General features: G+C 44.8%; 1 protein-coding gene across 1 annotated transcript in view; it reads left to right on the plus strand.

Moving 5' to 3' along the window:
* The window catches only part of EGFLAM (EGF like, fibronectin type III and laminin G domains), a 167,434-nt gene that overhangs the window by 120,193 nt on the left and 33,970 nt on the right, over positions 1–13,271 (plus strand). The window contains exons 11-13 of the mRNA XM_059916264.1: positions 520–620; positions 2,622–2,766; positions 5,789–5,978. Of these exons, the coding sequence (XP_059772247.1) occupies positions 520–620; positions 2,622–2,766; positions 5,789–5,978 (436 nt within the window). The remainder of the gene's footprint in view (positions 1–519; positions 621–2,621; positions 2,767–5,788; positions 5,979–13,271) is intronic.

Raw genomic sequence — 13,271 nt, forward strand, 5'->3', positions numbered from 1 at the left:
ACAGTCAAAGTGTTGAGGGTCCAAAAGATGATCTGTCCCAGTCTAGGACAGACAACATGGGTGAAAACTAAACTAGTCCATGGGCTGTTTGTATTGTCATGTTCTCCTAAAGGAAGGAAAGAAGCAAATTTGCATGGGAAATAAAAAAAAAAAAGAAAAACTAAAATGCTCTTTGGTGAGAATAGAATTTGATGAGCATGAGAGCAGCCCCTGTGTGACTGCGGTCTTTGTGCACATGGTTTCCCAGAACCTCTGCTGGTGGATCCATGAAGCCAAGTAAAGAGTGGGTCAGATATGGGACCACCTTCCTCTCACGTCACTGCAAAATTCCTCACGCACTGTTTATATCGCTGCCCTTTGTTTATTGAAAGTGAACTGGGAAGTAATTGGAGTCCACATGCTCGTAAATAGGAACGCAGCGGAGATGCTCAAGTTTCGTATTCATGAGTGTTTCCAGGGGGCCCTTTATGGAAGAAGAGGTGCTTATTGTTCGTGTGGCTTTCGTTCCTATAATAACAGGCAGAGGCGGAGGATGGCTTACTGCTCTACTGCGGGGAGAATGAGCACGGGAGGGGGGATTTCATGTCCCTGGCTGTCATCCAGCGCTCACTCCAGTTCAGGTAACTCCTGCCAAAAACCCCTCAGATTTTTAATACTACCCTACGTTACGTTTTCCTTTTTATAGTGTGAACAAAATCTATACACAATGGATCCCTGTAAATAAAGGAACAGTGTGTATAAGATGAGCATGGGCCAGTTTACTAAATACTGGGGTATCAGGATTGCAGGGTTACCCCTCAGATTTGAGTTTGGAACCTTGTAGTCATTTATTCATTCACCAGCAAATGTTTCTTGAGCCGCCACAGTGTACCAGGCACTGCTGCAGCGCCTGGGAATGCGGCAGTGAGCCAAAGCGATGGAGTCCCTTCTCTCCTGGAGCTCTGGTGGATGAGATGGGAAGAAGGCTGGCACCTCCTCCTTGTCCCCTGCGGTAGATATGGCTGACAGCACGGAGCCCGGAGAGGAGCCCACAGCCTCTTAAGGGTTTCCAGAGGCTCAGACCCCATCCTCGTCTTTCCTCAGGGCTGTGGTGGACTATTTGACTTACCTCCTCTGCCCTGATCATTTGTGTCCCAGCGCACCTTGGAAGCCACCTTTGGTTTATGTGTGGTTTTCTGCATGCAGAGTTCTGTGGACGTGTGAGTGTTTTAACCACCCTCATGGAGGTGCACACGGCACCTATTTGAGGACAACCAATGGGGATCAGCTGGGTGCTTCTCCATGGCTCACTGGTTAAGAGCCTGATGACACCATTCTCCTGCGGCCCGACCGTCAGCAGATGACTTAACCTCTCCGAGCCCATGTTTCCTCGCGGGACTACCGTGAGGATTAAATGCATTAAAGCATAAGAGTACTTAGAGCAGTGCCTGACCCGTAGCCAAAGCGTTCAGTAAGCACCAACCATGATTGTCTTTTGACTATTTTAGCACAAAGATTACTTTTGGTTAAGAAGGATAAGACTGTCAAGCATCCCACGTGGGGTAGAAAATGCCCCCACCCCCGTCCCGGCATCCTTTGCTAAATGCGTTGATTGATGGGAGATTGAGGTCAGCCAGCGGGATCTGGGGCAGTGGCCCTGACCTTCTGCGGATCTAACCCTTGGAGGATCTGATTGACTCTAGCCCTGCTGGTTATTTGCTGGTAGCAGCTCTCCATCTCCGCAACTCCTACTGCGTGATTCTGAGATCCCCCGCTCTGGGTGAGCCTCTCCACCCCACTCCACTCCACTGAGGGTCAGGAGACAAAGGAAGGCCATGAGAAGTGGGCTGCAATTAGGGCACATCCTGATAAGGACGACACCCGCTATGCTTCCTTCCCCACTGGCAGCCTCAGAACCCATGCGGACGTGGCATGGTGGCGGGTTGGAGGTTGGCTGGAAAAGGTCAGAATCCTACATGTCAGGCATAGTGACCAGAGGGCACCCCAGGCCATATGGAGGTTGGGAAAAAAAACAAGAATAATGCAACTGTCTGAGAATGCTCGTTCTCCACCCACATCCCCTCTGAGCTGGAGACTTCCATGGAAACCATCCCTGCACTCAGGCCCAGCTGAACACAGATGGCAGTGCTGGCCAGCTTGTCAAAATGAGTGTGAAGACTTGGTTTCTTTTTTTTTTTTTACATTTTATTAACATCACTGAGCCTGTCATCTGGGAGTTGTGGGAAGTCCCCAGAGAAATCCCCAGAAGCAGAATGACTCAAGCTCTAATTCTCTGCACTTTGAGTCCATGTTCAGCATCTGGTCATTGCTGAGAAGGAGAGGGAAGATCTTAGTTGCCCAGGATTCTCTAAGCTAAGCTGCAGAGAAAATTGGGTTAAAGGAGACCCCACATTGAAAGGTTCTATGGGCAGATTAAAGACAACCAGGCTGAGGTGGTCCCAGGGAAGGAGGCGTCTAGTTCTTCCGTGTGTAGATTTAAACAGCTCTTGATATTTGTAAACCTAACTCTGGACAGACTGGCTCTCAAAGAAGCCATTCCCCTGGAAGTGATGTCCGTGGAGTCTGAAAACATAATGAACTGGTTGATCTAAGAATTTTCCTTTTCTTTTCTTCCCCCGCAGGTTTAACTGTGGAACTGGGGTTGCCATCATCGTAAGTGAGACCAAAATCAAACTAGGGGGCTGGCACACGGTTACACTCTACAGAGATGGGCTGAACGGGCTGCTGCAGCTGAACAACGGCACCCCGGTGACAGGCCAGTCCCAGGTGAGTGCGAGCCTCACTCCCTGCCCCCCTGCCCAGCACACACCACAAGCACCCTGGCAGGGTCCCACTGCAGAGAGCTGGCAGCCCTGGAAGATGGGCTGCTTTTCATGGCAAACCCATGCAACCTGGCTCTGATGTGCCCCTGCCAGCCTTCCACTCTAGGTGGGCTTTCAGGGCACGTGTCCATCCCACATCTACCGAGGAGGAGGAGGAACTTTGCCAGCATCCTGGCCCTGGGTGCACAGGGACGTGCAGTAAGCTCTGTGCCCGGGGACATGTTCTCTTTCTACAAGGACATCAATGCCAGGGGGTGGAGGAAGGCCCATATAGGAAGAATTGAAGCCATTATTAGTGCCAAACACAAAGCTTTCTTTTAAGGCAGAGGTGTTGCAATCCTGTGGCTTTAGAAAATCGTCCCGAAAGGTTCACTTGGTTCAATATGCAGGAGTAATCCATTCATCCACCTTTTTGGGGCCATGATTATAGGAAGTGGCAAAGCAGTGTAACCGCTGGGCTACTCAGCAGATCACCTAGGTATTCACATATTTGTCACGCTCTGAGCAACTTTAGGACTGTGTTTAGAATAAACAGTTGGGATTAGCAACCTGCCAAGGAACCGAGCCTGTAATTCTAATCAGGCAGGTATCTGTATTCTCTGAGGAAAAAAGTAGCAAGAAAGCCTTTGTGTATATGTGTATAGCTTTCTCCTTGCCCGGGCTCTTCACTATTCTTTGCTGACAAGACATGTTATATTGAGGGTCATGACTTGCTGATAAAAAAAAAAAAGAATAGAAAAAATCAATCTCATTCATTTGAATCCCAGTGGTTCCAAAAGAACAAAAGTCCAAATATAGTGAATGTGAATCCAGGAAGATCATTTATGCAGATATGCATATATTTCTAAGGAAGGGAAAGATGGGATAAATGCACTGCAGAATCACATAGATGCTAGAACAATAGGCCTACTATGGTTAAAATTAAATTTGATAGGAATAAAGAAACTTTGAACTTGGGTCCAAAATACTAACATGAATACAGGTGGAGAAGCTGTAACAGAAGTAACACATGTGTAAATGTCTTATGGTTTAAAACAAGGAAATTCAATAAAGGTTAATAAATAGGGCCATGTGATAACAACAAGCTAAAGAAATTATAGGCTGCATTAATAGAGGCATAGCATCTAGGAAAATGGAGGTGATAATCCTATTCTATTCTGGTGCCTATGTGTGTAGTTTGCAGTGCTCTAACAGGGACTCTAATCCTCGAAGAGTATTGCCTTCAGAGTATATGATTTTAATGCATGTAAGCATTAATTACAAAAAGCATATAATTTTGTGGATACTCAGGGCAACATCTGCCTCTTTACTACCAGGACTTGCTAAGCAAGTTGTATAAGCAGGACCGCAGATGTGGAATGTTTGAGAAAACTGTCTCAAGAGATAGTGACTCTGTCTTAAGTCAGGTTCCCCCAAAACAGACCTGAGATGAGGAGTCTTATGCAAATGATGCACTAAGAAAGGGATCCCACAGGAAACCTGTAAGAGAGGGGATTAAGATGAACGGGGGCGGGGCAGAAGTCAGTATGAGTTAGATCTCAGGCAAAGTTCATCAGGATCTGGCTTTAGCCTGATCCCACAGGGGAGCTCTGGAGTGTAAGTAGAACCACGGAGTGATGCCAACCCAAAGCAAGGGAATTGGACTTTCACACTTAAGCACCCATTAAAACTTGTTAAGGGCTGTGCCAGGGGAATGCAAACTCCAGGATACCACCAGTTCTCTGCATAGGCAGGCAAAGCAGCCTCCAGAGGCCCAAAGACAACCCTCATTAGAGGAAGGTAAAGGCTAGGCTCAAAGACTATTGCCTGGGATGTTGTGAAGGGAGCTTCAGAGGAGCTACCCACCCCTATGATGCACTTAATGTTCCAAAAAAGGAGAAAAGGATTTAGCTGCCGGGCTCCTGCTATGGTCCTGGATCAGGGAATAGGGCCAGAAGTGTGAGGAAGGGATCCAGAAGAAGTAAATCCTGAGGATCTTGGTGAAATAAGCCAACAGGGCACTCAATTCATCTAACGAAAGCTAGTGGCTGGCAAATAACTAATCCTTAAAATCCACTGTAAATACTTTAAAGCTGCCTAGCTCATATTTAATATACTATTTACAAATGATTCTTATCTATTCATTAGAAAAGATAAAGCAATGATTAGATGTTTTACTTATTGATAACAAAAGTATAAACGATAAAGATTACATTTCAGTGACTTACATTCTAGGTATTTTATAACAACCTTTTCCCAACCTCCATCTATATACCCTTTAGTCCAAGCAAATGAGATATTTCTGCAATAAAAATAGCAAATAACCAAGAGCACCTTAATTCTGTCCCACCTAATGTTCAGCTCTGTATTTTGTAACCTCAAAATCTACAATCCAGATTGTGGTTTAGTCTAAGATTGGAAATGTTCCTACTTAGCTGTAATAACACTTTAAAAAAATTGTATCCATGAGCAAATTTCAAAATATTTTGCAACTCAGTCTTGGCAATTTCCCTCTCCCTCACAAATGCCTCTTGCAGGATATAGTATAAAGGTGACTAGGACAGTAAAAGGGTAAACATTAGCCCACGTATACACAAAATTAGTATTATCACCTTTTGAGACACAGAATAGCCCTATGACCCATCCAAGATACACAGTAAATTGGTGTCAGGACTGGAAAGAGAAAATTTTTTTTTGGATGCCCAGCATGGTCCACTGCCTGTTGGGTTGCTCTTGGCTCTAACCCACCTTCCCTTCCCTTCTAGGTTCCAAAATCATCCCTTCTCGAAAGACAGCCCTCTGAGAAGCTCTCTTGAGTTTTCTATGGTAACCGTGGGTTTAATTTTCCAGTAGGACAATGACTTAAATACAGATGGAAGAAAACACTGGCGCTAAAAATTGCATCTTAACTATGTCCCTCATGAAAATCTGTTGTGTTTTAGCTTTTGACTTTGTGTAGTAAGTTACTGTTTCCATCTTTCTTAAAGGGACAGTACAGTAAAATTACCTTCCGGACGCCTCTCTATCTTGGTGGGGCTCCCCGTGCTTACTGGTTGGTGAGAGCAACGGGGACAAACCAAGGCTTTCAAGGCTGTGTACAGTCACTCACTGTTAATGGGAAGAGAATGGACTTGAGGCCCTGGCCGCTGGGGAAGGCACTCAGCGGGGCTGATGTGGGTAAGTGGTTGCCCAGTGGGTGGCATGCTCTCGTGGGACTGCCTTTCTGCTTTGGGCCAGGGTGGGGAGAAGCTTCATGGGCTACAACCCTAGGCAGATGGTTAATGAAGAGCTTTAGGAGGGAGGTGGGCCTGAGGGGTGAGGTTGGTGCTCTGAAGACATGATGACCTTGAATCTGAACACTCGGACGTGGTAAATAAGACCAAGGGTGCACCAAACCCTTGGTTGTGTCCTGCTGCCATCTTGGCCCTCTTCATGAAACGTAGCCTGGTCTCATCTGACAAGGCAACAGCAGTTCAGCCCTGTCACCCTTCCTCACCCAGTCCAGTGGAAGAACCAACACAGTAATGTAGAAAGATCTTTCGTATACTCTTTGCTTCTAAAAGAAATGGCCACATTCCGATTCTTGACCACCATGCCAATCACGTTCTTGACGCCCTCTCATTTACTCCTCGTACTGACTCGAGGAGGTAGAAATTATTATTATACTTATTTTACACATGAAGACACTGGGACTTATAAAAGTTAAAGAACTTCTCCAAAATAGGGCAGAACTAGGATTGTGGTTTTTTTCTTTTTTTCTATTTTCCTTTTTTTAAATTAAGATTATTTTTTGAGTAGTTTAAGGTTCACAGCAAAATTGAGGGGAAGGTACAGAGATTTCCCATATGCCCTCTGGTCCCACACACACGTAGCCCCCCACCCCCCAATTATCAACATCCCCCATTGGAGTGGTATATTTGTTACAATTGATGAACCTGTTGACACATCACAATTGCCCCAAATCCCTAGTTTACATTATGGTTCACTTATAGTGTTTTATGTTCTATGGGTTTGGACAAATGTATATATCCAAATGTATATATCCACATATATCCATCGTTATGGTATCATACAGAGTATTTTCACTGCCTTAAAATTCCTCTGTGTTCTGCTTATTCATCTCCTCCCCCCCATCTCCAACCCCTGGCAACCACTGATCTTTTTATATTCTTTATAGTTTTGCCTTTTCCAGAATGTCATATAGTTGGAATCATACATTATGTAGCCTTAAAAGATTGACTTCTTTCAGTTAGTAATATGAATCTAAGTTCCCTCCATGTCTTTTCACGGCTTGATAGCTCATTTCTTTTTAGCACTGAATAATATTCCATTGTCTGGATGGACCACAATTTATCTGTTCACCTACTGAAGGACATCTTGGCTGCTTCCAAGCTTTGGTAATTATCAATAAAGCTGCTATAAACATCCAGGTTTTTGGGTGGACATAAGTTTTCAGCTCTTTTGGGTAAACACCCAGGAGCGTGATTGCTTGATCATGTGATAAGAGTATGTTTAGTTTTGTAAGAAACCACCAAACTGTGGACTGTATCATTTTGCATTCCCACCGTGAATGTATGAGAGTTCCTTTTGCTCCACAGTCTTGTTAACATTTGATGTTGTCAGTGTTCCATATTTTGGCCATTCTGATGGGTGCATAGTGGCATCTTGTTGTTGTAATTTGCATTTCCCTGATGGCATATGATATGGAACATCTTCTCACATGTTTATTTGCCATCTGTATATCTTCTTTGGTGAGGTATCTGTTAAGATCTTTGGCTCATTTTCAATTGAGTTGTTTGTTTTCTTATTATTGAGTTTTAAGAGTTCTTTATTTATTTTGGATAACAATCCTTTATCAGATGTGTCTTTTGAAAATGTTTTCTTATCTGTGGCTTGTTTTCTCATCCTCTTGACATTGTGTTTCACAGAGCAGAAGTTTTTAATTTTAATGAAGTTCAGCTTATCGATTATTTCTTTCATGGATCCTGTCTTTGGTGTTATATCTAAAAAATCATTGCCTTACCCAAGGTCATCTAGGTTTTCACCTATGTTATCTTCTATGAGTTTTATAGTTTCATGTTTACATTTAGGTCTGTGATCCATTTTGAGTTAATTTCTGTGAAGGGTGTAAGGTCTAAGTCTAGATTCATTTTTTTTTTTTTTTTTGTATGTGGAAGCCCAGTTGTTCCAGCACCATTTGTTGAAAAGACTAGGATTGTTTTTAAAGAAATAAGGACATATATTCCATCACTGAAGGCAGCAGAGAGATAATTCTAAGGTTGGTTAATTCAATGACTGTTTTACTCAGCTAGGGCCACCATAACAAAATACCACAGACTGGGTGGTTTAAACAACAGATATTTATTTTCTCACAGTTCTGGAAGCTGGAAATCCAAGGTCAAGGTGTTGTCATGTTTGGTTTCTCCTGAAGCCTCTCTCCTTGGCTTGCAAATGGCCACCTTCTCACTGTGCCCTCACATGGCCTTTTGTCTGTGCTTGAATCCTGTGTCTCTCCCTTTTCTTATAAGGACACCAGTCAGATTGGATTAGGACCACTCACATGACCTCATTTAACTTTCATTACCTCTTTAAATGCCCTGTCTCCAAATACAGTCACATTGGGAGTTAGGGCTTCAACCTATGAATTTTGGGAGGACACATTTCAGTCCCTAACAGTGACTCAATGATGTTAGAACTCTGGGTTGGTATCTCAGTGGTTCTCTTGTTTTTCACTCATAATCCCAAGATGGTGCCACAACTCTGAGCATCACATCCTCATATGACATTGTTATTGCAAGAAATGGCAAGTTCCTTTCTTGGGTCTCTTTGTTCTACATCTTCAAGATGACATTTTGAAAGAACGCATGGTGAATACCACGTGCGCACAATCTAGCTTCTACCATTCACATTTGGCTGCATTTGCTTTACCACATATGATCCTATTCCTCCCTCTCTCCATTCCTGAGTCAGAGCTAGGATTCGATCTTCATGACTCCAAGTACAGTTTGTTTGTTTTGTTTCTTTGTTTTGTAGCTAATATTAGTTGAGCACCTACTACATGTAGCCACCATTCGGAACTACTTTAATCTTCTCGAGATTCCTACAAAGTAGGTGCTATGATTAGTCTTCGTGTTTACAGATGAAAGCTGGTGGTTCAGAACAGTTAAGTAACTTGCCTAAGGTCACACAGCTAGTAGGTGGTAAAGCTGGTAAATGGTGACCTCAGCAATTCTGGCACCAGTGCCTGCCCTCTTAACCACATCTGCCACATCAGAGGCTCCCAAATTGGTTTCAAATTGCTTCCTTCTACTTTTCTCACTCCTAAAGGTGACACCATTGTTAAAACTACAAAAGATGGAGTTTACTTGAAAAGAAAACATTACTCTCCACCTGTTATTCCCTATGTTACTTTTTCCCTCAATTGATCACTTGGTCAAAGCAAACAATCAACAGTAGTGACTAAAGCTATTACAAAGCCTCCCGCTGTAGTTAGGTGAGAACCAGCAGGCCCACGAGAAGTCTCCTGTGGTGTTGAAGAGTCTGGACTCTGAAGGCAGATTGCCTGGATTAGGCAGGTCAGATAACCTCTTTGAGACTCAATATCCCCATCTATAAATAGTAACTGCCTCATAAGATTATTTTGTCCTGATGAGTCATGGTGCATATAGAGTACTTAGAATAAAGCCTTGCACATAGCAAATATGTTATAAATGCTTCCTGTTGTTGATATTATTATTAATATTCTGACTCTACCAATCCACAGGGATTGTTGTTTCTTCTCTCTTCATTGAACTAACAGGGAAACAGCCTTGAAGGACAGATCTGGCAGTCTTGTAATCTCTGACAGGTAGTTAAGAAGTTGCAAAATTGAGTAAGGACCAATTTCTGACAGCGTTTTAAATTCTCACCCGGTACAATACTAACCTCTCCGTCGAGCACATGAACCCGGAGGACCCACCTTGCTGGCTCTGGGCTCCCTGGGGGCAGCTATTGGATTATTCCATTGCTCTCTGTCAACCTTAGTGGCAGGCATTGGTCACATGGCCTTTTTTTCCCATTTCTTCCCATTTTCCCCCCTGGGGTACAAGAACAGGGCTGGCTAACCTTCCTCACCTCCATATTTGCTTTCCTTTGAGTAAGTCCTCTTGAAGTTCAAGTTCCTATAACTTAAATGCAGTCTCACCATGGGGGAGACGGGGCTCTTAGAAGCAGCGGTGAATTTCCCGTGGAGATGCAGGCTTCCAGAAGAGGGTGAGGACAGTTGCAAGTCATGGCTCCTCCCTCTGATCTCTAACTTGGCCTTGCCGGCTTCAACCACAGTTTTTTCTCTGTCCCACCTCCCCAAACCCAAGAAACCTGTTTCCAAGGGGCCTTTCATTACTCGACCCCTCCCACCTCATCTCCTTCATTAAATTATTTCCAGCTATTGGATTCTCTGTGAACTCACATTCTAGAATAGTCAGCAATCTCAGCAAAATTTTGTATTCTCTGGCCCAGACGTTTCTTTTATTATTTCCACCTAAGCCACCACCACTCATTTTTTCCAATCCCATCTTGGATCCCCGCCCTGCAGTGTCACAGAGCCAACTTCCCAAGTTATTAGAGACTCATGAGGTCTGCAGGGGCCACGGGTCTCACTATGGCTTATCACTCTCTTACTCTTTCTTCCACTTGGTAAATACTTATTTAAGCTCCTGTGCTGGTCACAGCACTGGGTGCTTAAGATAAAGCAATAAACAAGACAGGATCTCAGCTCATCCCTCCTGTCGTAACTCTCCCTAGGATAGACCAAATTAATCAAATAAACATCACACAAATAAATGTAAAATTACAATTTGGAGTGTTACATAGGGGAAGTGCAATCCTAATGTATAATAGGGAGATTTATGGGCTGGGGGGTCAGGAAAAGCATTTCTGAGGCTGTAATGTGAAGTTGATATCTGAAGCAAGAGTAGGAGTTAAAAAGCAGAGATGAGAGGGAAGTGCATTCCAGGCAGAGGAAATGGCCTGTCCCAGTGGGACTATGAGGGGAGGTGGGTCTCATGATCTTGTCTGTGTTTTGGAAAGATCCCTCTGACTATAGACAGCTTATTGGAAAGGGTCTTCACGGGGGGCATGTAGACCAGCTGGGAGGCTGTGCAGTAGTTCAGATCAGAGATGATGGTGGTTTGATCCAGGGTGGTAGTGGTGACACACTTGACAGATCTTTAGGAGGGGAAATAGACAAGCCTCACTGTTACGCTGCATTGGGGGACGAGGGGCAGGGAGACTGCTCACTGCCCATGGTCTCCTTAGTGTATTCCACTCCGCCTTCTCTTCCCTCCTTGGGAGCCTGAGCTCTCTCCTGCCCCTCACTTCATTATCTTGCGTAAACTTACGTAACGGCTGGTGTATAGAAAGTATCAGTGTCAATAAAAGTTATTTTATATATTGATGATGCGGTCCTGCCAGCGCCCTGTACACATGATCTGGCACCTCCTTCCTCCTACTCTCAGAGTTGAGAGTTCTCCTTTCTCAAACTAACCTTTTCATCTACACTCTGCACCCATCCTTCCCTATGTTCCTGGGACCTTGCTGCCGAGGTTGTCACTTCTCAATAACCCAAGGCTTCTTAAGCTTTCGTATGCCATGGACCCCTTTGGCAGTCTGGTGAAGTCTATGGACCTCTTCTCAGAAGGATGTTTTCAAATGCAGATAATAAATATACATGATAGGAAAAAATTATATTGAAATAAAGCTATATAATAAAGTTCTGTTATTATAGTAATGTATGTGCTTCTTTATAAAGCATTAAAGAACAGGATTCTTCAATGGTGGGTACAATAATGACCATGCTGTCAAAGGAGTGATGAGAATAAATGATGTTTTGAGATACCCGTAACAAATGGAAAGTGATTTACCCCATTCTCAGGTCCACTGGGCACAATTCACAAGAACTGCTAATACTGGAGATTCGTTACCTCCATTAATAAGTAAGGGAAATACTCAAGTCCGGTTAGAGATCATGGAAAATAAAGATAAAAGTTTTTCCCCATCAAAGTTCATGGACGCCTCGCTCTAGCTTATTCACACCCACTCAGGTCCTCTCCAGCTTCAACCAGTGCCATGTTTGCGTGACCCTGGACCCTTCTGATTCGGGAACCCTGCGGACTTCTCTCCTCTCTTTCAAAACCTGAGTCCAGCAACCCTCCAGGCCCCCTGTCTGAACTTCCTGTGATGGGGTTCTGCCTTCCACTGCAAAGCAAAGCTGCTCTCCTGAAGCTGTGAGTGGTTCTCTCTTTGCAAACCCCTCCTGCACCTCTCAGCGGTATTAACTTGACTTCTCTCTTGGCTTTTGCTTCCCCTGAGCTTCTGGGAACCCACCTTGTCTGGGTCCTCTGTGTCCTTCATCTGTTCTCCCTTTGTCTTCTCTGCCAGCTCCTCACCCTCCTTTGGTGCCCTGGGATTTCCAGGGGCCCTTCCATCCTGTCCTCTCTCAAGGAGCACATACGTTCTTGGTATCAGGGTCGCCCCTACCTTGCTGCTGTGTCTCCAGCCCTCACCTGTGTGCAGGAAGGGCTCAGCAGCAGATATTTCCACCATCACCTTATGCTTAAGTTGAACGAAAGCCAGCTCCTCTGCTCGCTGGAAGCCAGGTCCTGTTCCCAGCCTCCCTCGTTTCCTTCCTCTTGCCACTCTCCTTTCGGTCTTCCAAGCTAGAAGCCTGGAGGTTATGCTGCAGTCTTCCTCCACCTTCGACTTCTAGAATGAGCTGGCTACTCCTGCTTGCCCTGCGCGTCTTTGATTGTTCGCTTTCTCTCCATTTCCTCTGCCATCACCCTCTCCAGCCGCAGTTTACCTCCCCGTAGGATTTCTCTCCTCTTTCCCGCCCCCATGGCTCACAATCTATCTTGCATACCATTGCCAGCACAATCTTGCTGAAACACTGCTTTCATCAAGTAAACATCTCTGGCTGGCTTTCAACCCCCCTCCCCGTCAACTCCCACCTATAAAAAATAAATAGTTACAAAGCAAATTTGTGAAATAATTTTTCCCATGTGTATCTAAGATAAGCCAAGGACTCCACTTCTTCCTGTGGGACCAGCCCTTCTCTGAGAAAGCCTCCCAGCCCACAGAAATCGGTGGAGCATGGGGCCCTGTGAGAGTTTGGCTCTCTAAATTCAAGTCGGCCTCTCTATGGAGGCTGTGGTTGCTGGCAATGTTCTCAGGGCTGTGGCTGAAAAAAAAAAAAAGAGACCACCGTCAATTCTGCCTGAACTTCCAGTGGCCCCCAGCTGGAATTCATAGAGGCCAGCCCACCCGGCTGTAGGGGCAAGCCATCTGGAAGGGCTGTAATTAAATCCTGTTATCAGCTCCTGAAGGGGGTCTCCTCTCCTGGGTATGCAGTATGCCAAGCCCTTCCCCCTCCTCCCGAGGAGGCTTTAGGAAAAGAAAAGACTGGATCTGTTCAACACAAACAGATGACTGATG

The sequence above is a fragment of the Balaenoptera ricei genome, chromosome 3 (assembly GCF_028023285.1).
Source record: "Balaenoptera ricei isolate mBalRic1 chromosome 3, mBalRic1.hap2, whole genome shotgun sequence".
Classification (NCBI taxonomy): Eukaryota; Metazoa; Chordata; class Mammalia; order Artiodactyla; family Balaenopteridae; genus Balaenoptera; species Balaenoptera ricei.